General features: G+C 40.1%; 1 protein-coding gene across 2 annotated transcripts in view; it reads left to right on the forward strand.

Annotated features, from left to right (window-relative positions):
• Nucleotides 1-24,639, forward strand: part of FBN1 (fibrillin 1) — a 264,472-nt gene that overhangs the window by 24,279 nt on the left and 215,554 nt on the right. For both annotated transcript variants that reach the window (XM_070797597.1, XM_070797598.1), the window contains exons 3-4: nt 9,886-9,968; nt 12,636-12,734. In XM_070797597.1, the coding sequence (XP_070653698.1) occupies nt 9,886-9,968; nt 12,636-12,734 (182 nt within the window). The remainder of the gene's footprint in view (nt 1-9,885; nt 9,969-12,635; nt 12,735-24,639) is intronic.

Raw genomic sequence — 24,639 nt, forward strand, 5'->3', positions numbered from 1 at the left:
TGGTCTTGATCATTGCCTCCTGTACAATGTCTGGAACCTCCGTCCATAGTTCTTCAGGCACTCTATGAGATCTAATCCCTTGAACCTATTTGTCACTTCCACTGCATAACTGTAAGGGATTCGATTTAGGTAATACCTGAATGATCTAGTGGTTTTCCCATTTCAATCACCTATAAAAAATTGCAACAGGATTTAAACTGGCTGCCACTGTAAAATGATCTCCCAGATTTGGGGAACTGCCTTAGCAACTGGGTTTCCTTAGCTGAGAAAGGCTGAAGGTGTGTGTGTGTGTGTGTGTGTGTGTGTGTGTGTGTGTCTTTGTCTGTGTGTGTGTGTGTGTATGTGTGTCCTTGATATGGCAACCTAAATTCTTTGTCTTTCAGGTTCTAGGGCTATTGCTTTGGATCAACACAAAATTTCCACAAAACACAACTTAGGGCATACATAAAATGAAACTGTGCAAGTCTCATCCTCTCTGTGCCACTGGTGCAAACAGATTAGGGAGGGAAAAGCCTCCATTCTAGCAGTGTAGCCAGAGGAACCTCTCCAGGCTACCTGCTGAGTTCTGTGATGCTCGTCTTTAGGAATTGACCACAAATGCTGGCCCCATCAGTGACTTTGATCAGACACAACAATCTTCCATGAGAAAGTACACTTCAAACTTTTGCTGAGTTGAGTCACCTTTGGGATTTATGGTTTTCTTTTGCTGAAGAAATAAGTAGAATCAGATATTTATATATGAGTATTTTCTGTACATTGATATTGTATTTTCTCAAAGGAAATGTATTGATCCCTGAGTTATAAACATTGATAACCTCACTGATTAGAATAAATTAATGATCAGAATATCCACAAAATGGCCAAGCCATGAAACCATTATGCATTACTATTTAACTGTCTGCAAATGTTAGTCACCCAGTTTTGTTTGACTCTTTGAAACCTCACAGACTGTAGCCTGCTAGGCTTCTCTGTCCATGGAATTGTCCAGGCAAGAATACTGGACTGGGTTGTCATGCCCTTCTCCAGGAGATCTTCCCAACCCAGGGATCAAACTCAGGTCTCCCACATTGCAGGCAGATTCTTTATTATCTGGGCTTCCCTGGTGGCTTAGAGCGTAAAGCGTCTGCCTGCAATGCGGGAGACCGGGGTTCAATCCCTGAGTCAGGAAGATCCCCTGGAGAAGGAAATGGCAACCCACTCCAGTACTCTTGCCTGGAAAATCCCATGGATGGAGGAGCCTGGGAGGCTGAAGCCCATGGGGTTGCAAAGAGTCGGACACGACTGAGCTACTTCACTTTCACTTCTTTATTATCTGAACCACTAGGGAACCCCATTTAACTGTCTATAACCATTTAAATAGGCATGGAATATTCTTCTGTTAAATAGATTAATTTATAAGAAATAGTTCTCACTATGAGACAGTTTTCTATGTTGGCCTCATTTACAGCTGGCCTGTTTATGATACTGAAGAGATGGTATTAATCTTTGTTAATTATGATTTGTACTTACTGAGGCATTTAGTCAGTGTTCTCTTGTGTGCTTCTGAACAGACTCCAGATGTTCCTGGCATAACAAGCATTGTTTCTCTGTTTGAAGAACTGTCAGACTGGGATCAGAGGGCCTATGGGTGGGTTTCACAGATGAGAATCTGTACATAAAATTATTTAAAGTATATAATTGCAATATCACATATGTAGGTTTTTGAGAAGTATGTCTGGAATTGTGTTGGTAGGTTGAAACATGATGGGATTAATCAAGGAAAAGAGATTAGTGTTATGAGGGGAGATGGAATTATACACTAAACACAAAGGTAGAAGAGCTAGTATAAATGTGAAAGAAGAGTTTAGAGTGTGTGTGTGTGTGTGTGTGTGTGTGTGTGTGTGTATTGGGGGAGGGGGTCTGTACATGAGTGACACCTGAGTCCCTGAAGAGGAGGAGCAGAGCTGAAAGGCATCTGAAGCTAATAGTGAGATGTTTAACATTTTATGGTGATTAAAGGTCTATCTCTGTATCCCAGGAGAATAGAATTAGCCATGGTGAATATGAAAAGATGCTTAGCAACTACTGAGAACCTACTGCATATCTCAGGAAACTCTAGACAATGCTCTGTGGTGACCTAAATGGGAAGGAAGTCCAACTGCTGTACAGTAGAAACTAACACAATATGGTAAAGCAACTGTACTCCCATAAAAAGTAATTAAAAAAAGAAGCAGCTTAGCTACATTGTCCTAGTGGAGCAGAGAGGAACTAAGAAGCCAGGAAAAAGGAATGTGATATTAGTCCAACAGTGAAACACTAGGATTTGGACAAGGGATTTACTAATGGGGTTAGAGGATTTGAGAGTAATTTCAACAGTGGGATGAAATAAAACTAGTGACCCCTCTTAGCAACTGGGAAGCATCAAGGCATAACTCAGATAGTCCCCTTCCAAGCTTACCTCGGGTGATGAGGCTAGATGCTCCTGTTCTGAGCTTCCTTAGCTCCTCAGGCAGGCCTAGACATCTGCGTTTTACCTGTCACACTGGCCTGCTATGCATACTTGTCTGTCTTCTTTCAAGAGCAAAGACTCTTATCTTAGTCACCTTTGAGGGAATGTAACAGTTTATTTATAATTGCATGGTAACAATATTATTGTTATTTTACTTTTAAATAAACTTTAAAAGTTCTAATAAATTTTAGAACAGTTTTAGATTTACAAGGAAAAAAAAAAACAAAACAGGAGGATAATACCAAGACCTCCTGTAAACCCTGGACACAAATTTCTCCGCTGTTAGCCTCCTATACTAGTTTGATACATTGAGGACAATTAACTGAACCAATATTGATACATTTTGTTAACTAAAGTCCATCTTTTATTCAGATTAATTTATTTTTTAACCGAATGTCCTTTTGAATGTTCAAAATCCCATCCAGGATGCCACACATTACATTTAGTTTTCATGTCTTCTTAGAATGTGACAGTTTCAGACTTTCCTTGTTTGTGATGACCATGACACTTTTGAGGACTATTGGTTAGGAATTTTGTAGATCATCCCTCAATTAGGATTTCTTGGGAAATGTTTAAGGAGTAGTGAGTTATACTTCACCTTTTTGAAGGCAGAGTATCTACATAAATTATTTGGAACTTATTAGCACAAGAGACTTTGCTCTTTTCTTGCCTTTATTTATTCAATCGTGTATTTATCAATCTTGACTCATAGACATTTATTTTATACTTTGGATTATAATCCAATACTACTTTTGTTATTCTGCTACTTAAATGTTTCTAGCTTTGGCCACTGGGAGCTCTTCATTTGGCTCCTGTATCCTTGACATATGCTCATCCTTGTGAATTCTGTTCTTTGTTTGGCAGTTACCTTCTACTTTCTATTGCCACGTGATACTCCAGACTCACCCTGTGCACTTCTTGCCCAGTCCTCGAGTCAGCCCTGTGTCCCGGGAGCCCTGGTTCCTTTTATTGGAGAATGGTATTAGAAACCATGATCTTGGTGTTAAGTATGCTTCTCTTAGTTAGTTTTATTTCTTATCTAACACAGGGCCTAACACACAATAGATTCTCACTGCATATGGTTGAATGGCTTTGCGTTTGTCTATACTCGCCTTGTAGACAAGGCAGTTATTCACATGCCTTATTGTGTGCTCAGCAGTGAATTTACTGGCTATACCAGAAGATGAGTTATGTGATCTTGGATGCCTTGTTGCTGCTGTTGTTCAGTTGCTAAGTCTTTGTGACCCTGTGGACTGCAGCACACCAGGCTTCCCTGTCCTTCATTTTCTCCTGTCTCTTGGAATTTGCTCAAACTCATGTCCATTGTATCAGTGATGCCATGCAACCATCTCATCCTCTGTCAGTTGGAGGTAGTAACAGACCATTTCATTCTAGAGGCCCTGAGAGTAGAAGTCGAGAGAGAGAGAGAGAGAGAGAGAGAAAGAGAGAGAGAGAGAGAAAGAGAAAGGAAGGAGGGAAAAGAAGTGAAGGGAGGGAAGCCTTGAGAAACAGACAGACACTAGCTTTGGAGGTGAGGATAATGGAGTTACTAGTCTAACAGTTGGGAGAAAGCAAGAAGAGGATAAACCTCCTTCAAACCAGAATACCAATGGTTCATCTTCCTGTTCCTTTTGAAATCATTTTCATTCAGAAGAATTGTGTGCGGTAGGTTAGAGAGGTTGGCTGACTGGCTTAAGTCTTCCAACGAGAAAGCCAGGATTGTCTGTGTCCCAGCCAGTGCTGATCCAGACAATCCAGAAATACGTCCTGGGGTCTGGAGAGCCTGGCTGATGCTTGAGGAGGCCATGGAAGCCATTTTCATTGCTGGGGTTTGAAGTTTCATTACTCGATTTGTTGTGACTGGCAGATGGGTTGGAACGGTCACATGTATTCAGATCACTGCTGTGACCTCTGCCTTCGGCTAAGAAGAGAGCCAGAATAAAATAAATAAAATAAGGGCGGGGCAGTTGCAAAGTTTACTGAAGCAATAGAGTCATTTATGAGATAGCACCGATGGTTTTTCTTTTTACCTGGATAAAATCTGTCAAAGTACTCATAAAATAATGATGTATGGTTCCACATTATATATAGCTCATTTGCATATTATAGTTTTTTCATCTCATTTTTGATAAAGTTGTAATTATTTTTAAACTCTGAAACTGGACTATTAGGAATGTCTACCTTGAGGTGTGTTACATGGGCACCTTTTGTCATGTGGTGGCATATGCTTTTGATACCTCCCCATACTTATGCTCAAGAGGACTAAATGATAACTTTTTTCTCTGAAGGTCAAAGAAGCCAGCAGGGTCCATATCATTAACCTTTCAGTTCAGTTCAGTTCAGTCGCTCAGTCGTGTCTGACTCTTTGCGACCCCATGAATCGCAGCACGCCAGGCCTCCTTGTCCATCACCAGCTCCCGGAGTTCACTCAGACTCATGTCCATCGAGTCAGTGATGCCATCCAGCCATCTCATCCTCTGTCGTCCCCTTCTCCTCCTGCCCCCAATCCCTCCCAGCATCAGGGTCTTTTCCAATGAGTCAACTCTTTGCATGAGGTGGCCAAAGTACTGGAGTTTCAGCTTTAGCATCATTCCTTCCAAAGAAATCCCAGGGCTGATCTCCTTCAGGATGGACTGGTTGGATCTCCTTGCAGTCCAAGGGACTCTCAAGAGTCTTCACCAACACCACAGTTCAAAAGCATCAATTCTTTGGCGCTCAGCTTTCTTCACAGTCCAACTCTCACATCCATACATGACCACAGGAAAAACCATAGCCTTGACTAGACGGACCTTTGTTGGCAAAGTAACGTCTCTGCTTTTGAATATGCTATCTAGGTTGGTCATAACTTTCCTTCCAAGGAGTAAGCGTCTTTTAACTGGAGAAGGGAATGGCAAACCACTTCACTATTCTTGCCTTGAGAACCCCATGAACATTATCATTAGCCTTTACCTAATGCTTATTATTCTGTTTGTCCAAAGTTTTATCACTTCACAACTGAGAAACTCATGCATATAAAATAGGAGTCCCTTGAATTTGTTTTGATTACCCTGGTCTTGTCTGAAAAATACTTTGCATTTGGGATAGGAAACAGAAGGGCTATCCTGGCTATAAGACGCCAGACTCACAGAAGTGGGTTCTGGCTTAGGAATGTGGACACACTGCAGACATCTCACACAGAGGCCAATTCTTACAATGATGTGGTCAGACGTGGTAGAGCCCAGCTGTTTGCTCCATTGAGAGGGGCTTTAGCTAGCCCACACAATCTCTGAGACTGTGTCTGAACTGGATCCAAATATCCAGCCTGCCGAGGCTCACCCCTCCCCTAGAGTGACTGGAGTTGGGTTGTTGCAGGGCTAACATTCAGAGCAACTGGTAAGAAAAGTTACAAAGAGTAATTGAAAAAATGTAATGTATAGCAGTAAAGTGGAATCATATCCTTCCCACCATAAACTATTAAGAATCAGGTAAAACAGTTTATGTTTGGCTTTGGTCAGTTGATGGACATTTTTTGATATTTTTAATCTATGCCACCATTAATGCTGCTGAGCGAATATCATCTTATTACCTAAATACATCTTTGCCTTAAGACAGTGTGCTCTAAAATAAGATTTCCTGGGTTCAAATCCCCATTCTCTACTTCTAAGCTATGGGACTTTAGCTAGCTAGCTTGTTTACCCTTCCTAAGATATAGTTTCCTTACTGTTAAAATAGTAATAATGGAATTTAGCTTAGAGAGTTTCTATGAAGATGAAATAATGTGTCTTTAGCACTTGGCATATCTTTTCTCTTTGAATTTTACCTTTAATTTGCTGAATGCTACTGCCACTTGCATGGAGCTCTAACTCTGACTTTTGTTAGTGATGGGTTGGTGGGTATATCTGATGAAGTACAAAGGAAGAGGTCTGAATGCTACACTTTTATTTACACAAAAAAGTAACTTCATTAATGATTTATCTTCTTTATTAATGATTTTTTGTGCTGAAACCTGGAGAGTAAAATCTTTTGGAATGGAAATAATCCAACATGTCTACTTTAGACTTCAAATATCTTAGTGCTTTCCAACTTAAATAAGACATTCATTTCTAGAATTAAACCTTGTGTGTGTGTGTGTGTGTGTAAGTAGAATAAGTGCCATCCAGTTAGTTTGCAGTTCTCAAGACCAAAGTCAGCAGAGGAGAAAACTTATATCTTTCTAATACTTTGTATTCAGCCACAAGACATAGTAGGGTTTAGTGTTGTTGAAGAACAAATGGTAACAAGACAAAGCAATTGTCATTTGATGATATTTGTTGAAGTTAAATAATATATTACCTATTAAAAAGGACAAAGTTATTAAACTCCAAAAAGTCAGAGCATGAAAAGAAATCATAATTCAACACTATATAGAATTTTAAGGAATGCAATGAAATGAAAATGTGATAATTAATGAAAGGGAACGATGAATGCTTCATTCGAATGAAGCAGGAATTACCCTGTTTATGAGATAAGAAGTTCATACGTTTAAAGTAAAAATTGTTGTTTTAAATAAAAGATGATCAAAGTATAACAGGACATATTTTTAAAATGAATAGTTATAGATGGGTATTAATTGAGGAAGCAAAAGAACTTTCTGCTTCCCCAGATCTTCGTCTCCTGAGGCAACCAGTTTTAACCATTTCTGTTTTTATTTCTTCTCATGTTTATCCTCCTGACACCATGCACTGTGTTTGTAACTCTGTGTCTACATTTAAACAGTACATATTGGCTTCTTGCAGTGAGAGATGGGGACATAGCTCACTTGGATCTATAGTTTTACTCTCTCTTCTCTTTCCCATTTTAAAAATAATTATTGAATGACTTTTAGTTATTGGTATTTAAAAAAATTAGGTTCTTAAACCTCTGTTTCCTGAATCAATTGCTTTATTTCTCTCCACGCTTTTCTTTCCAACTATTTCTTGATTTATGACCCATGATTGTTTAAAACATTTACCTTTTGTTTTGTAACCATTGTAAATTGCAGTGTCTTCCATGTTTTGTCTATAGGTTGATTCTAAACATTGAAGGAACAATAAAGAATGTCTATTACTGTGATTTTTCAAATATCTTGGAAAGTCTTTTGAATATCTTGCTTTGTAGGACTGATTTTGTACTCTTTTTTACCTACTTTTTTTTTTTTTTAACCCTGTTGTATGTGTTTACTCCATAAATACACTCATTCTTGTCAGACAATGTGTCTTGGTTTTTGTTTGAAAAACATAGTTACTCTGAGTACAGGACACCCTACAAAAGGCTCAGGAACTCTCTGAAGCTCTTCCAGGGTTTGGTTTGGAGTTGCATCGAATCCAGTGGAGTTGTTGGTGGGGAAGGTTTGAGGTGGTTGACTTTGGCCTGGATTGTCATTTTAGATTGAGAGAACTTTTGTGAAGTTTGGGTGTTCTCCTGCCCCAGCTGTCTGTCCTATCTCTTCCTCTCACTCCCCTTTCCAAGATTATGAGTTGCCCTGGGAAGTTCTGGGCACTCCGAACTAAAGTTTAGGGCACTACTTTGTCACAGGAGGGACAGAGAATGGACAGCATTTGGCTTGGAATTCCCAGTAAAGTTTCTCTCTCTTCCATAATCTCTTATGGTTCCTTTGGCTGAATAGCTAATTTAGATCAGAAGATAATTCCACCACCATGCTGCTGCTGCTATGTGTTTTCATTTTCTTTTTCATTTATAAGCTTTCCATGTTCATTAGGAGAAGGCGATGCCACCCCACTCCAGTACTCTTGCCTGGAGAATCCCATGGGCAGAGGAGCCTGGTAGGCTGCAGTCCATGGGGTCGCTAAGAGTCGGACACGACTGAGCGACTTCACTCTCACTTTTCACTTTCATGCATTGGAGAAGGAAATGGGAACCCACTCCAGTGTTCTTGCCTGGAGAATCCCAGGGATGGGGAAGCCTGGTGGGCTGCCGTCTGTGGGGTTGCACAGAGTCGGACATGACTGAAGCGACTTAGCAGCACCAGCAGCAGCAGCATGTTCATTATTTCATCTGATACACACACATGTGATGTGGACACATTCCATTATCCCAATTGTAGAGAAATAAACTAAGGCTCAGAGAGTTCCCAACACCAGGCACATATTAAGCCTCTATCCAATAATTTTCTGTCTAGTGTTGGAATAGCCCTGGCTATTCTACCCTGGCTAATCTTACCCTGGCTAGGTATGTATTTGGGGCCCTCTCCTTGGCTCCTCCATCCTTCTTTCTCTTTCTAATGTCAGCATCAGTTGGTCTGAAGTATGCATTTTTCCCTGTAGGATGTTCCAGGTTCTCTGGGGCTGTAAAGGGAGTTCAGGACAGGCAAAGACTTGAGCTCATTTTCCAATCCTGCATTTGGTTAAGGTGGTGAGTTTAGGGAGAATACAGGAGGGTTCTGTGCAAATATAGTGAGAATATGTGAGTATACCCCAACAGAAAATGTATTTTAGCTCTGCAATAGTTTTTAAAGGCTTATACTTAATGGGACTATAGTATTTATACCAGCAAGGCTTGGGATAGCTGCTGTTTTGTGAAATCGATTGTAAAACCTTTGATCTGCCTTATCAGCCCCTCAACCTGAAGAACTGGCGTCAATGTTCAGGCCCGCAGATGTGGCAGAGTGAAATGAATGGTTTCTTCTGGGTGTCTGTGTTATATCCTCTGCCTTAGTTTCCAGTATAAAATTTGCTAAATCTTTACCCAGTTGTTCCCTTAAAGTGTTAAATATGGATCATCTGGATTCTGAATGCTTGGCTTTGTTCCAAAACATGTGATGAACTGTCTGTAAACAAGAAATCCAGTTGACATGGACTTTATTTTCCTGTAACTGTGGGTATCAACTATGTTTCCAAACTTTTGCTAAAGAAATATTTACATGTTTTGGCTTTTTTTTTTTTCTGACTAATGTTGGAGTTTGCATTCCTATAATTCTGGTGAAAGGAAGAATGTGGTCATATTTTAGAGGGTAGATTGGCCATAGGAAAAAATACACACAACTTCAATGAGTAAAAATATAAGACCTAATATTCGGTATACTTCATGATGACTTTTCTTAACTAGATTGGTAAATACGTTGTTTAAACTAGACTCGTGTAACACCATAAATTTTTATATACGTGCATTGTGATAGAACTGCATTTTGTTTCTATGGTCTTTATTTTCCTGATGCTCTGTGTACATAGGTGATATTAAGCATATCCTTATTGGTATCATTATGTTAAAATGTACCAAACTACTAAGCCAGCATTGAGTCCCATGAGCTTACTGTTCTTGTCTGCAAAGATTCATACTGTTCTAATAGCTCAGGAATTTTTTCCTTTAATTTAGTCACATATTCTTTTTTGAAAAAAAAATATGGAGTTATTATGATTGAAATTTTTTTGTTTTTATTTCAGACCCAATGTCTGTGGATCACGTTATAATGCTTACTGTTGCCCTGGATGGAAGACTTTACCTGGTGGAAATCAGTGTATTGTCCGTAAGTAATAGGCAATCTATTATTTTTCATCGTTTTCTTTTGTTTTGGTTGCATGGTGATTCTTAGTATTCTGTCCTATGTAACTACATACCATTAATATGTTTATAGCAGAGCCTTCCAGCTCAAAGATTTTCCTACTTCCTCTGAATCCAGCTTTGGAATATATTAACTCAGGCAAGCCACTGTTAATACTTTAATTCAGTGACTTCTTTTAAAATGTTTCTGAGATAGAGGGAATAAAGCCACAGGGATACTCTGATTAAGGTTTCAAGTCATTGCATCTATTATTCCTGGCTGCGTAGACTATGTCATCACTTTGATGGGGTTTTTTAAAAAAGTTGATCATTGCTGCCTTCCTTATTGTAATTTCCGTGTTGGCCACCTACAAGCCTACCCAAACCTTGCGTGTTGAATTTGGGTGATGGAGGCTAAAAGGAAACCTAACTCTTAGACAAAGAGGAGAGAAAGCAGATAGAGCATCATATGAAAATGAGTGAGAAGACTGGGGGAGGAACTCTGATGGTACCAGAGATTCCTGTATTGATTCTGCTTCTGTGGCAAAGCTCAGATTCTCATATCCCACAAATGTGTGTGACAAGTCACATACCAGACAAGGTGGTGTTTAATGGAGATACTAAGTCAGATTAATTATGGCATTGGTCCTGCATGAACTTTTACAGTCATCACACCTGTGAAATAATTTTCAGTTTTTGGAAAAATCCATTAGTATAATAGGGAAATTTAGAGCTGAGAAGCCAGTAAGGAATCATGTCATCCCCCTTCTCATTTGGCCAAAAATGGTCTGTGGAGAAGAAGAGATTATTTCAATCAGCATTCTCTTGGTGACCTGAAAAAGTTAATTTCCTTCCCATTTCTTGATTTTGACTAAAAAAACTTATTCATTTGACACCTTGTGGTTTATTTCAAAATCAAAGCTGACTAAGAGAGGGATGTAATGGTTTTTGGAGTTTTCTAAATGAACTTGACAACAAAACCCTTTCCCTAGTGTTCTGTGGAATCTCTGAGAAATGCTATCTTCAGGTATTCAAGTATTTGTAGAGCCTTTTGAAAGCTTATTTCTTAATAGTTTTCAATCTCCATCCTAGGGCTCTTCTGACGTTTTGATGCATTTTCTATCAAGGGCATTATTTTTGGCCTTGCATATTTCATTTACTTCATGCAAGTTTGTGCAGGAGTTTGATAGAAAGAATCAAGTCTATGAGTATAAAAGAGTAGTGACCAAATCTTGGTCTTTTTATAAGCATAAACCATTTGCCACTTGAACTTATTCTTCAGTCCAGTTAGCAGAGCATTTGGTACCAGTATGATATTAGTCTCTGGGTGGCTTGAAGATGTTAATGGCTTCCTGACTGTAGAATCAGTACTATTAAGTGGATTCACACTTCTCTTCTCAGACTGTTGATGTGGTTCACAACAGGACTAAATGTGTAGGATACAAGTTGCTCTGTAGATCAGAAGTTCTCAGCTGGCAGGATCTGAACCAGGAAGCGGTCTGAGCCAGCCATGAAATTTTTTATAAAGATTACTAAATTTTAAATATTTACAATAAAATAGGCTACCAAGAATACTGCTACAAGTTTTATATCACTAACTCTAAGTTAGTGTAAAAAACAGAATGTGTATGTGTATTAGTCGCTAAGTCATGTTTGACTCTTGTGACCCCATGGCCTGTAGCCCACCAGGCTCCTCTGTCCATGGGATTTTCCAGGCAAGAATACTGTAGTAGGTTGCCATTTCCTTCTCCAAGGGAATCTTCTAGACCCAGGAATGAAACCCAGGTCTCTTGCATCATAGGCGGATTCCTGCATGGCAGGCAGATTCTCTACCCACTGAGCTACAGAAAGCCCCATACATACATAATTATGTATATGGACTTCTTTTGTGGCTCAGTGGCAAGGAATCCTCCTGACAATGCAAGAGACACAGGAGAAGCAGGTTTGATCCCTGGGTTAGTAAGATCCCCTGGGGGAGGAAAAGAACCTACTCCAGTATTCTTGTTTGGGAAATCCCATGGACAGAGAAGGCTGGTGGGCTACAGTTCATGGGCTCACAAAGAGTTGGACACTACTTAGCTACTGAACAAAATATATATTTGTGTGTATGTATATGCAGGAATATATATACAAACATACAAATATATATATATATGTGTGTGTGTGTGTGTGTGTGTGTGTGTGTGTGTGTATATATAGAGAGAGAGAGAGAGAGAGAGGAGGAAATGGCAACCTACTCCAGTATTCTTGCCTGGAAAATTGCATGGGCCGAGGAACCTGGCACACTACAGCCCATGGGGTTACAAAAAGTTGGACCATGACTGAGCGACTAAACAATGCAGGATTTTTGTTTTGTTTTGTTTTCCTTTTATAGACTATCCTGGGCTTATTGACAGATTGTGAGCTGTGGAATAAGTAAAGAGAGGCTAGAGAACTACTCATACGGATAAGGGAGCTTCCCAGTTTTAGATTCTGTTTAGTCTAACAGGTTTGTTTTATACATGAATAGACCTGAAGCCTAAGGTCACACAGGTCATGATAGCAAAGTTATCAAGGAACTTGATAGTCCAAGTTTCCTCACCTGAGGATTGGGACCCTGTGAATCACCGTGCTCTAAAGCCATGTGCTAACAGACCTCTGGTTTTATTCATAGCCATTTGCCGGCATTCCTGTGGGGATGGATTTTGTTCGAGGCCAAATATGTGCACTTGCCCATCTGGTCAGATAGCTCCTTCCTGTGGCTCCAGATCCAGTGAGTATAACATGTCATTATATATAATATTATTTTATGTGGTTATGCCCTATTTTCTCCTAAATTTGCTTTTGGCTTTTCTCTTGCCTGCAATACATTTTTTTTTTTTTTTCACTAGAACATCTGCCTTCTCTGCTCTGCCCAAAATACTTGGAATGGCTCTCCTCAGTCTGGCCTCCCATTTCCCTTCTTCACTTTTTATAGGGAAATTACCTGTGGGACATAGTTACTATGAATAATATAAAGATTGTGGCATCCTTCTGTGTAGGTGTCATCTTATTTATCTTTGTATCTCCAGTGTAAATACCATAAAATATACTCAATGACATGATCATTTAATGAACATTTTTGACTCAAGGAAACTAGGCATTCTTCCTTGTGGTACTGAAGTAGGAATCTGATTAAACACTTTTTACAACTTGAGACCCCTGCCTTTTGCAAGAGGACAATATTAGGAGTCATCATGGCAGTTTACTGGGGATGATTTATCATGAAGCACAAACATATTTTGCCTTTTAGAATTTTACCACTTTGTTCATTCCATGATGCCAAGGAAATATCCACAGTTCATTATTCAGAGACTTTGCTGGCATATTCTGTTGTTTTTGTTTTTAACATGGGTGCTCAGCAGTGAATTAGGGGAAATGTGGGGGTTGGGAAGGAGGTGAGTCATTAGTTGTTAAAAAATGAAGTTCAATATAAACAGCCCCTCAACATCTTGACCATTACCAAGGCAAAAATCTTAGGTTCCTTTTCCACTTCCAATTTCTTCCCTTACAGCATATTCTGGTTTTGACATGGTTTTGAGAGTATTATGGAATATTGGGAGCTTCCCAGGTGGTGCTAGTGACAAAGAACCCACCTGCCAATGCAGGAGATGTAAGAGATGCAGGTTCGATCCCTGGGTTGGGAAGATCCCCTGGAGAAGGGCATGGCAACCCACTCCAGTATTCTTGCCTGGAGAATCTCATGGACAGAGGAGCTTGATGAGCTATAGTCCATAGGGTCGCAGAGTCAGACACAGCTGAAGCAACGTAGCATGCATGCATGCATTGTGGAATAAGTACATTCTTTTTTGTTGATTGCTAGTAGAGACTTGAGCATGATCAAGATCCTATTACCTATTAAGTTTAACTTTGGTTCTCATTTAACTGTGGTTGTCATGAACCAACTAACAGAATGGGGCCAATAGTGCAGGGCAGCAGACCTTCTTGGTGCCCACTCACATACCTTGGCATTCATGGGTTACACAAACAATTCTGCCTTTAGAGCTCTGTAACATTTTTCTGGCCAGGGAGCATGCATGGCAAGCTGGAAAGGCTGAGGGGATTAATTAGAAGCACCTTTTAACCAGTGACAAATGGAAAGTGTTGGATTAATGCCCGTACTTCCTTGCCTCTCATTTTGCTTAACTATGAGGTGTGTTATGCACTGTCTTCTAAAGTTCCCTAGTGGAGCCCGAGCTGCCCATGTAGGAACAGGCTTGAGAATGTACTTCATTGGTTTCCTTCTGTTACCTGTCTCACTTTCCCAGTCTCTATACCAGTGTTTCCTGAAATTACTTCTAAAAGAAACCACTGACATTTGAGTTATTGTCTCAGAATTTGCTTCTGGTGGAAACCAAATGGAGACAGATGAGGACTAAATACAGACAGTTGTAGGTTGGGATAGAAATTCTCCTGTGGGCTGGGGCTCATTTGCTTATTGCAATGAGTATAGCATGTTCTTCTACTTTTTTTTTTTTTTTGCTGTTTTTTTAACTTTGTATTTTGTATTGAGGTATAGCTGATTAATAATGTTGTGCGAGTTTCAGGTGAACAACAAAGGGTAGAATGTTCTTTCTTGATCTCAGCTTGGTTTTGAATGTATGTTCTCCAAGCAACAAGAGGTTAATCCCATATATCAGGAGCACTTGAGCTGGAGGAGTAGCAGGAGGCAGAGTGCTCAGTTGGCAGCACTTTGGGGAACATGCTGGATGTCTCCACCTCTATCAGGATGATGACCTCCAGGTTGCCTCTGAGGAGTGAGAGCCTCGGGTGGGGAAGGAGACTACATAGCAAGTTGGGAGTAGAACCATCCCTCAGATTGGTCCTTCAACCAGCCACTAACACACCACTCCATAAGGGGGAGAAAGTATAGTCAGGTGGCAAACTGGATATCCAGCTGGAAAGGTCTTCAATGATAGTGTGAGCTGCTAATGATTTAATCAAGTAAAAATCACGAGATGTGAAGAAAAGAGGTTAATAAGATCAGAGGGAAAAGCTGTGGTTCTAGTACATTTCGAGCTAGTAGCGCGGTAGGAGGAGTGCAATGGTAAGGTCCTGTGGGCCAGATTAGGGTAGAGGCTGAAGTCCAAGGCTTGTGCATGCTAATCTTTGAGGAGGTTTGGGTCTGTTTGTGGTGCTTGTCCACTGGACAAAATCCAGTGGAGAGTGAAGTGAGGGGGAGGACACGGTTTCATGAGGGTTTTTGAGGCATTTGGAGCCTTTAAAATCATTGGCTTGGACTCTACCTGAACTAATAATGTCCAGACAGCTTGCACAACTAAAGCTGGCAGAATGTTTTATTAATAAGTTAAGGGTAGCTGAGGAATGATCAGAATTCATTTCTGATCTTTTAAAATGATGTTCTAGGAAACAGCTCTGCCATCCTATAGAACTTCCTGCCCATGGTGTGGTAGACAAATGTGGGTAGGTCACTTTGCTAACTCCCCTGGTAATAGAAAGATAATCTAACTCAGTGAAATGTTTGCATTCACAACTTGTGGTTCTGGTAAGAAGGAGTAAATTTAGGTCATTTTACCAATATTTCCTCTGAGAAACTGTATACTTGTTATGTGATGGAGTCAAGGAGGTCCAGGTGAGTTGTAGGACCTGGGAGGCTTTAGCCTTCTTATTTGAAAATATAAAGAATGAAAGGAAGGTTTTTCTTTCAGGTTGTTTCCAACTTGTGTCCTGTGACTGTTAAAATAGGAAATGATCTCTTAGTGACCTGAATGAGAGATTGCATTTCCAGAAAGTCCAAACTGCCAGCCAGCAATTCCTTTGGACACCAGGAAGTCATGGCTTCCGTTAACCTATTGGGAGTCTTGCCACCAGTTGTTGAGGCACCAGGGCAAAAAGAGGATTGGCTAGACAGGCTCAGAACAGTGGGTTTTCTGGACTTTAATTCTAGGTATATTAGGACTGCTCTCTACTCTCTCAGTCTCTGAGGCCAGAGATGGATCCTGAGCAATTCTAATTCTCATAAAGACCTGTCATGGGTGATTCATGAATTTTCTCACACTCTCCTTAAATATATATAAGTACAATAGATAAGTAAAATAGATAAAGTATATAAAATAGATATCTAAAATAAATAATATAGATATATAAATATAATAATTATCTTTTTAAATAGTATACAGTATATTATTATAAAAGGTGTTCCCTAAATTTCATATTTTAGAATTTTGAGTTGAGTTTATGCTCATTCTATTTTATTCTTTATGCTTCTTAAAAGGATTAAAAAAATTAAACTTACTAGTTTGAGTTAATGGTAGATTCACATTCAATTGTAAGACGTACTTCGTAGCCATCCTGGGTGTCTTTTACCCAGTTTTCCTCATGTTAATGTCTTGTGATACTATAATACAATCAAGTTATTGACATAGATACAGTCAAGCTACAGAATGTTGCCATCACCACCAGGATTCTTCATGTTTCTCTCATTATCCGTTTCCTCCTACATCCTCCTTAACCCTGGCAACCACTAATCTGTTCTCCGTTTCTATAATTTTGTCATTTCAAGAATGTTATATAGATGGAATCACATAGTATATAACCTTTGGGAATTGTCTTTTTTCACTCAGCATAATTCTCTGGGAATTCATCCTTTTGTGGTTGTTTTGTGTATCAGTACTTTGTTCCCTTTTATTGATGAATTTACATGCTATGAATGTAAGGTTTGTATAGCCATTCACCCATCAAAAGATATCTGGGTTACTTCTAGTTTTTGGTTATTCAAACAAAGCTGCTATGAACATTTATGTACAGGTTTTTGTGTGAATGTAAGTCTATTTCTTTGGGATAAATGCCCAGAAATGCAATTGCTGGGTTATATGGTAGTTATATATTTAGCTTTTCTAGAAACAGCCAGCTGTTTTTGGAGTGGCTGTACCATTTTACATTCTCACCAGCAATGTATGAATGACCCAGTTTCTTTGCATTATCACCAGCTATCAGGGTTGCTGCTGTTTTCAATTCTAGCTGTTCTGATGGGTATGTGGTAATTACATCACTGTAATTTTAATTTGCGTTTTTTCCTACTGGCTTCTAATGTTTATTATTTTTTTCCTGTGCTTATTTGTCACCTGCATATATCTTCTTGAGTGAACTGTTGTCTCTTCACGTCTTTTGCCTTGATTCTAATTGGATTCTTTTCTAATTTAGTGTTTTGAGAGTTCTATGTGTACTTTAAATCCTAGCCCTTAATCAGCTATGTAATTTGCAGACGTTTTCTCTCAGTCTATAGCTTCCTCTTCATCTTCTAACAGAGCAAAAGTTTTAAAATATGTTTGAGTCCAATTTATCAATTTTTTCTTTAATGGAAAATAATTGTGCTTTTGATCTCAAGTCTAGGAACTCTTTGCTGAGCCATAGATCCTGAAGATTTTCTCTAGTTTTTTTTTTTTTTTTCTAAATGTTACATTTACATTGAGGTCTAGGTGTAGTTGATACCTGTGAATGTCTGATTCCTCCAGCCCACTTATTGGGTTGGCCAAAAAGTTCATTTGGGTTTTTCCATAGGATGTTTTTGGCCAACCTAATATTTCCAAAAAGGCTGTCCTTCATCAGTAGAATTACTTTTTAAGTTTTATCAAAAAAATCAGTTGGGTGTGTTTGTATACATCTACTTTTGGTGTCTCTATTTTATTCCATTGATCTGTCTGTCCTTTCTCCAGTATCGTACAGTCTTGATTACTGCAGCTTATGGTAAGTTTTCAAAACTGAGTAGACTAATTCCTCCCACTTAATTATTCTTTTTCAAAATTGTTATTCTAGTTCCTTTGCTTTTCCATATAAATTTTAGATTCATCTTGTCTGTATATACAGAAAAATATTCTCTAGGAATTCGATAGAACTGCTTTAAATCTGTATGTCAGTTTGGAGAGGATTGACATCTTTACTGTTTGGAACCACTTTTAGTTTGGATAAGATTTTATCATTTTTAATTCATTTCAGTTTACTTAGAATTTGGGGTACTTGTACTCCCAACCCGAATCCAAGCTTAAAGGATGTAAGAAGCCCAGGGGAACAATTGTAGAGCAGTGGGTTAGCAAGTTTGAGCAAGTGTGGTGCAACCATTGCTGAAAGTGTAAGTATGAGCATACTCAGAGGATGGGAAGGTAGCATTGTAGCTGGTCTGGAAGAAGTGACCTTGGAAAGGTTTTTCAGGAAAGCGTGGGTTTTATGTGAACAGAGAGAAGAAGCTTGGGTGGAATCTGCTCAGATTTGTCCGTAGAAACAATTGAACTCTTTGCTTTCTAGTTAACTGTCTATGGAAGTGCCTTCATCACTGCTATCATATAACTTGTCTGTCTTTGTATCTTTTTCAGCTCTGCTAGGTTTTTTGTTTTGTTTTGACATACCTTAGTGAAGTTGCTCTACTAATTGGTGTGTCTTTAGGCACCACAGACTATGCACTTAAAATGTCATTGCTTCTCCCAGTGAAAATCATTTTTGTCCTGCAGTGGTTCTGGCTGCCCCTATGGACTGTTTTCTCAGGTTTTGAGTCCAGAAGTTAGTCTAGCTATTTGTCTTGTACTTTTCCAAGGGCTTAAATTAAAATCATATGTTACCATACAGATGCTTATTTGCAAATGGCTCCCAGTGTTCTTTCTGCCCCTTGTGCCTGCCAAGATAATGGAAGAATTTTAGGATCATTCCCAACTTAATGCATCCCAAAGAAAACCATTACCTGAGGTGTGTAGACCTAGCCCTGCATCTCTGCTGTTCCAGTAGTGTGTTCACTTTGCTCTCTTTGGGCTGATTGTTCTTAAGAATTAACTTGTGCTGGGCTATAATCTAAAGAAAGTTTCTTCTGCTCTTTCCGATGCCTGGCAAATGGAGGGCATTCCGTAAATATTTGTTGAATGACTGAAATGACTGACCTCTACTGGAACATATAAAATCCGTTTGGGACTCTATATGGATAAGGGTTAATGGCAACATTTTCGTTAGTTCTAGGATGTTGAACCTTATTTGAAACGCTTTGAGGCTTTCCACCCATCTTGGAGGAGAAGTTCTCCTCGGAGCTATATGTATGTGGCAGCCACAGACCTGTGCACAGGCATTGGAACTCCCCTAGTACTTTTAGTTTCTGGTAAAGTCTTAACGCTGATTGAGTTTAAGAATATATTCTAACTTGAGGTGTTTAGAGCATCCTATGAGTTCAAATGGAGCCCTTATTTTTCATTTGGCTTTTTCTAGAGAAATAGAACTTGGTCTCCTAATTGCCACATATCTGGAATTTTTTGTCACCTTAGAGTAAATTTAGAATTTGCATCAATGGCAGGACTCAATCACAAATAAAACCAGTTTGTATACTCTCTAAACTATAGTGAAACTTCGTATCTTGTTCCTTTATTTCCCACAGAAATCCTGAATGAGTGCTCCTTCCATTAAGGAAATACTTTTTCTCCTAAAGGTCTAAGACTCACAAAGAATGCAAATTTGGTAAACATGTTTGTGGCAAAGCAGGTGAATAAAATCCTATTATCAATGGACATGAATTTGAGCAAACTCCAAGAGATAGTGGAGGGCAGGGGAGCCTGACGTGCTTACTACAGTCCAGGGGGTCGCCAAGAATAAGATACGACTTAGCACCTGAGCAACAACAGCAGTCGGTTGCTGAGCCTGCTCCTCTGGCCTAAGGATACATGGTTCACTGGTCTATTTGGGCCGATGGACTAACCGTGCCTTATTGTTTCCCAAGTCTGATCAAGGGCTTTTATTTTTTAAAGGAGAAAGAATATTTTATGCTGGAAAAAGTTTACCTGAAAGATAGGGTAGAAAAAACATATAAGAACGTATCAGGGAGGTTTTTATTATATTCCATTTAAATATAAACTTATCATTCTTTCCAGAAAGAAGAACTCATTCTGTTTTTCAATTTAAAAACTCATGTAAAGTCACTGTTTAAACTACTGTTCGCTTTTTTATCTCAAAGTAGCTAAATGGCTTTGTTGCTCATGTGGGAATGGAAATTAGCTCTTGGCATGAACCACTTTAATTGAAATCAGTTTGTGGGTTGAGTTCCTTTGCTGCTTGACAGATGACATCATTTCCTGTGCTTTTCCCAATCCTCACTGTTTTGCTAAGATAGGATGAAGCTAAGTTTAACTTCAGATTTGAAAGCAACTTACACCTTTTCCTGACCTACTTAGAATATTATCCAAGTTTTTCACCAAATCATTTCTTTTGTATACTTGTAAATAGTTTTTTAGTTTGAAAACACATTTTGGCCAAGACATTTTAATAGAACTGTAGGAGCCTAAAATAACTGTTTTAATCAGTTTCCTGGGTTGGTTGATTTCTATAACAATGTTCTGACAGAGAAGTTATTTCTGCTTTTATATATGGGGAAACAAAGATAAAAATATTTTTAATAGCAACCCACTCAGAGCTATGTAAGTGCTTAGGACGCAATGGGCAACTTCACAGTCTCTTGTTTGAGTATAGCTTGTGGTGTCGTTATCATGAAGCACAAGTTAAATAAACAGAAATTAATTTGGCAGAGTTTTATATAGCACCTACAAGCAGGCAGGGAATGCTCTGAGCACTTATGGAGATATAATTAATTATCATAATGCTTCCCCCTCCCCACCCTGTGATGCTTGATGTTTTTAAACAAATGGGCTACAGATAGGAGAAATAACTTAAAAATAGGTTTGTTATAGAACATACCTTTCTGAAGAGAAGTATAAAGTACTCTGGAGTCAGAAGAAAGAGAGTTCATATCTAGTGGGGAAGGGAAGAGAAAATAGAAGTCAGGAAAGATCAAAGGAAAGAAGAGACATTTGCCATGGACCTTGGAGACAGGATTTCAGGATTTGGTAAGAACATTGTGTAAGTTGTATGTTGGAGGTTGAGAGTTCAGGGCAAAGACAAAAAGATGGATGAAAGAGGAGATTCCATGAAGAGACTAGCACGTAGTACCAGGTATTGGGTACAGCGCTTTGTAGGTACTCCGAAATATTTGTTGAGTGAATGAATGACTGATAAAGAAGCCTGTGAAAAAATTGTTGTTGTTATTGTTCAGTTGTCCAGTCATGTCTGACTTTTTGCAACATCATGGAAAGCAGCTTGCCAGGCCTCCCTGTCCCTCACCATTTCCTGGAGTTTGCCAAAGTTCATTTTCTTTGCATCAGTGATGCCATCCAGCCATCTCATCATCTGATGCCCTCTTTTCTTTCTCTCCTCAATCATTCCCAGCATCAGGGACTTTTCCAATGAGTTGTCTGTTCACATCAGATGACCAAATACTGGAGCTTCAGCTTCAACATTAGTCCTTCCAGTGAATATTCAGGGTTGATCTCTCTTAAGATTGACTGGTTTGATATCCTTGCTGTCTGTGGGACTTTCAGGAGTCCTCCAGCATTGCAGTTCGAAGGCATCAATTCTTTGGTGTTCTGCCTTCTTTATGGTCCAGCTCTCATAACAGTACATGACCACTGGGAAGACCTTGACTATATGGACCTTTGTTGGCAGAGTAATGTCTCTGCTTTTCAGCACACTGTCTAGGTTTGTCATCGTTTTCCTGCCAAAAGCAATCATCCTGATTTCACTGCTGCAGTAACCGTCCGCAGTGATTTTGGAGGGCAAGAAGAGAAAATCTGTCACTCCTTCCACCTTTTCCCCTTCTATTTGTCATGCAGTAAGGGGGCCGAAGAATTGATGCTTTTGAACTGTGGTGTTGGAGAAGACTCTTGAGAGTCCCTTGGGTTGCAAAGAGATCCAACCAGTCCATTCTAGAGGAGATCAGTCCTGGGTGTTCTTTGGAAGGACTGATGCTAAAGCTGAAACTCCAATACTTTGGCCACCTCATGTGAAGAGTTGACTCATTGGAAAAGACCCTGATGCTGGGAGGGACTAGGGGCAGGAGGAGAAGGGGATGACAGAGGATGAGATGGCTGGATGGCATCACTGACTCGATGGACATGAGTTTGGGTGAACTCCTGAAGTTGGTGATGGACAGGGAGGCCTGGCATGCTGCAATTCATGGGGTCGCAGAGTCAGACATGACTAAGCGACTGAACTGAACTGAACTGAACTGAAGGGGGCCAGATGCCATGATCTTAGTTTTTTTACTATTTAGTCTTAAGCTGGCTCTTTCACTCTCCTCCTTCACCCTCATCAAGAGGCTCTTTAGTTCCTATTCACTTTCTGCCATTAAAGTGGCATCATCCTCATATCTGAGGTTGTTATTTCTCCCACCTATCTTGATTCCATCTTGTAACTCATCCAGTCTAGTATTTCTTATGATGTGCTCAGCGTATAGGTTAAACAAACAGGGTGACAACAGACAGCTCTGTCACACTTCTTTCTTGATCTTGAACCAGTCAGTTGTTCTATGTGAATGTGAAGTCGCTCAGTCATGTCCGACTCTTTGCGACCCCATGGACTGTAGCCTACCAGGCTCCTTTGTCCATGGGATTTTCCAGGCAATAGTACTGGAGTGGATTGCCATTTCCTTTTCCAGGGCATCTTCCTGACCCAGGGATCGAACCCAGGTCTCCCACATTGTAGACAGAGGCTTTACCATCTGAGCCACCGAGAAGTCCCAGTTGTTCTTTACAGGGTGCTAATTGTTGCTTCTTGACCCACATACAGGTTTCGCAGGAGACAGGTAGGTGATCTGGTATTCCCATCTCTCTAAGAGCTTTCCACAGTTTGTCATGATCCACACAATCAAAGGCTTTAGCATAGTCAATGAAACAGAGATAGATGTTTTTCTGAAATCCCCTTGCTTTCTCTATAATCCAGCGAATGTTGGCAATTTGATCTCTAATTCCTCTTCCTTTCCTAAACCCAGCTTGGACTTTTGGAAGTTCTTGGTTTGCATCATGCTGAAGCCTAGCATGCTAGATTTTAAGCATGACCTTTCTAGCATGGGAGATGAGTACAACTGTCTGGTGGTTAGCACATTCTTTGGTACTACCCTTCTTGGGCATTGGGATGAGGGTTGACCTTTTCCAGTCCTGTGGCCACTGCTGGGTCTTCCAGATTTGCTGACATAATGAATGCAAAACCTTGATGACATCATCATTTAGAGATTTGAATAGTTCTGCTGGAATTTCATCACATCCATTAGCTTTATTAACAGCAGTGCTTCCTAAGGTCCACTTGACTTTGCATTCCAGAATATCTGACTCTGCATGACTAACCTCACTGTCGTAGTAATCTGGTTCATTAAGATCTTTTTTTAATATAGTTCTTCCTTGTATTGTTTCCATCTCTTCTTGATCTCTTCAGCATCTACTAGGTCTCTACCATTTTTATCCTTTATTGTGCCCATCTTTGGGTGGGATGGTCCCTTGGTGTTTCCAATTTTCCTGAAGAGATCTCTAGTCTTTCCGCTTTAGCCGTTTTCTTCTATTATTAAGGCATTTTTCACTGCAGAAGGCCTTCTTGTCTCTTCTAGCTGTTTTTTTGGAACTCTGCGTTTAATTGGAACATATTAGGGGTAGGCACCACTTCCTTGGTGGCTCAGAGGTTAAAGTGTCTGCCTGCAATGCAGGCAACCTGGGTTTGATCCCTGGGTTGGGAAGATCCCCTGGAGAAGGAAATGCAACCCACTTCAGTATTCTTGCCTGGAGAATCCCATGGATAGAGGAGTCTGGTGGGCTACAGTCCACGGGGTCACAAAGAGTCAGACACAACTGAGTGATTTCACTTCACTTAACTTCTTCAGGGGTAGGCAAAGGAGCCCTGAAAGACCCATACGACCATCCAGAAGAGGGCCTTAAATGCTGAGATGGAGGGGGTTCTTGGTACAGTAGAGATGGGCGCCTTTGATGGTGTTTTAGGATGTACATGACATGTTGTTGAAAAGGTGCATCACTCTCAACTTACCTCTTTGGTACTCCGTGAGGGCATAGGGTGTATTGGGTTCTGGCACCTTCCTTTTCCTGTGTGGTGCTGAGAGCTGTGTAGCTCTTTATAAAAATAGCCCTTTCTCCTGTAATCAGCAGCCTCTTTGTGATACTGAACTGAGCATCCTAGCAGAGTGTACTGAAGAAGCAGCCTGCTGGGAGGAGCCTCCTCTCTGCTCCTGGGAGAAGATGGAGGCCTAGTGCTCCACAAAGCCTAAGCATAAGAGCAAGCCTAAGCAGCTGATTTCTGCTCTTACACAGAAAAAGGGGTTCTCTTCTCTTTACGTGAAATTATTGAGGCTTTTTCTCCAGGAATTTACTCCCACAGGACAGAGTAAGCCAAATTTCCAGGCCCAATCCTGGACTCCTTGTATAGGGATGTGTCAACAGTGATGAATGATTAATTCAATCAAGCCTTTAGTCTTCTCCAAGGAGGGTAGTTGACTATTTCTAGAGGACTAAGGAACAGCCTGGGATTTGGAAAGTGTTTGAATTACTGAAACAGGGACAGCCTCGGCACTGAAGGAGTCAAGGGCATATGCTGTGCTGTCATTGTCTGTCCCGGGCGTCTTTCCCTCTGGCCAACTCTAGCATCTCATGTCTCAGTCAAAGTCAGCCTGCTGCCTGGGGTCTTCCTGCCTTGGGTGTTGAAGCGCTCACACTTCTGTAAGTGACAATGTGATCAAGAGTGGATTTATGACACTGCAGGTCTTAGGTGGTTTAAGGTGACAGTTTAAACAAGGTGCTCTTTCTGAGCCAAGTCCAGCTATC

This window comes from Bos indicus, chromosome 10 (genome assembly GCF_029378745.1).
Source record: "Bos indicus isolate NIAB-ARS_2022 breed Sahiwal x Tharparkar chromosome 10, NIAB-ARS_B.indTharparkar_mat_pri_1.0, whole genome shotgun sequence".
In the NCBI taxonomy this organism is placed as follows: Eukaryota; Metazoa; Chordata; class Mammalia; order Artiodactyla; family Bovidae; genus Bos; species Bos indicus.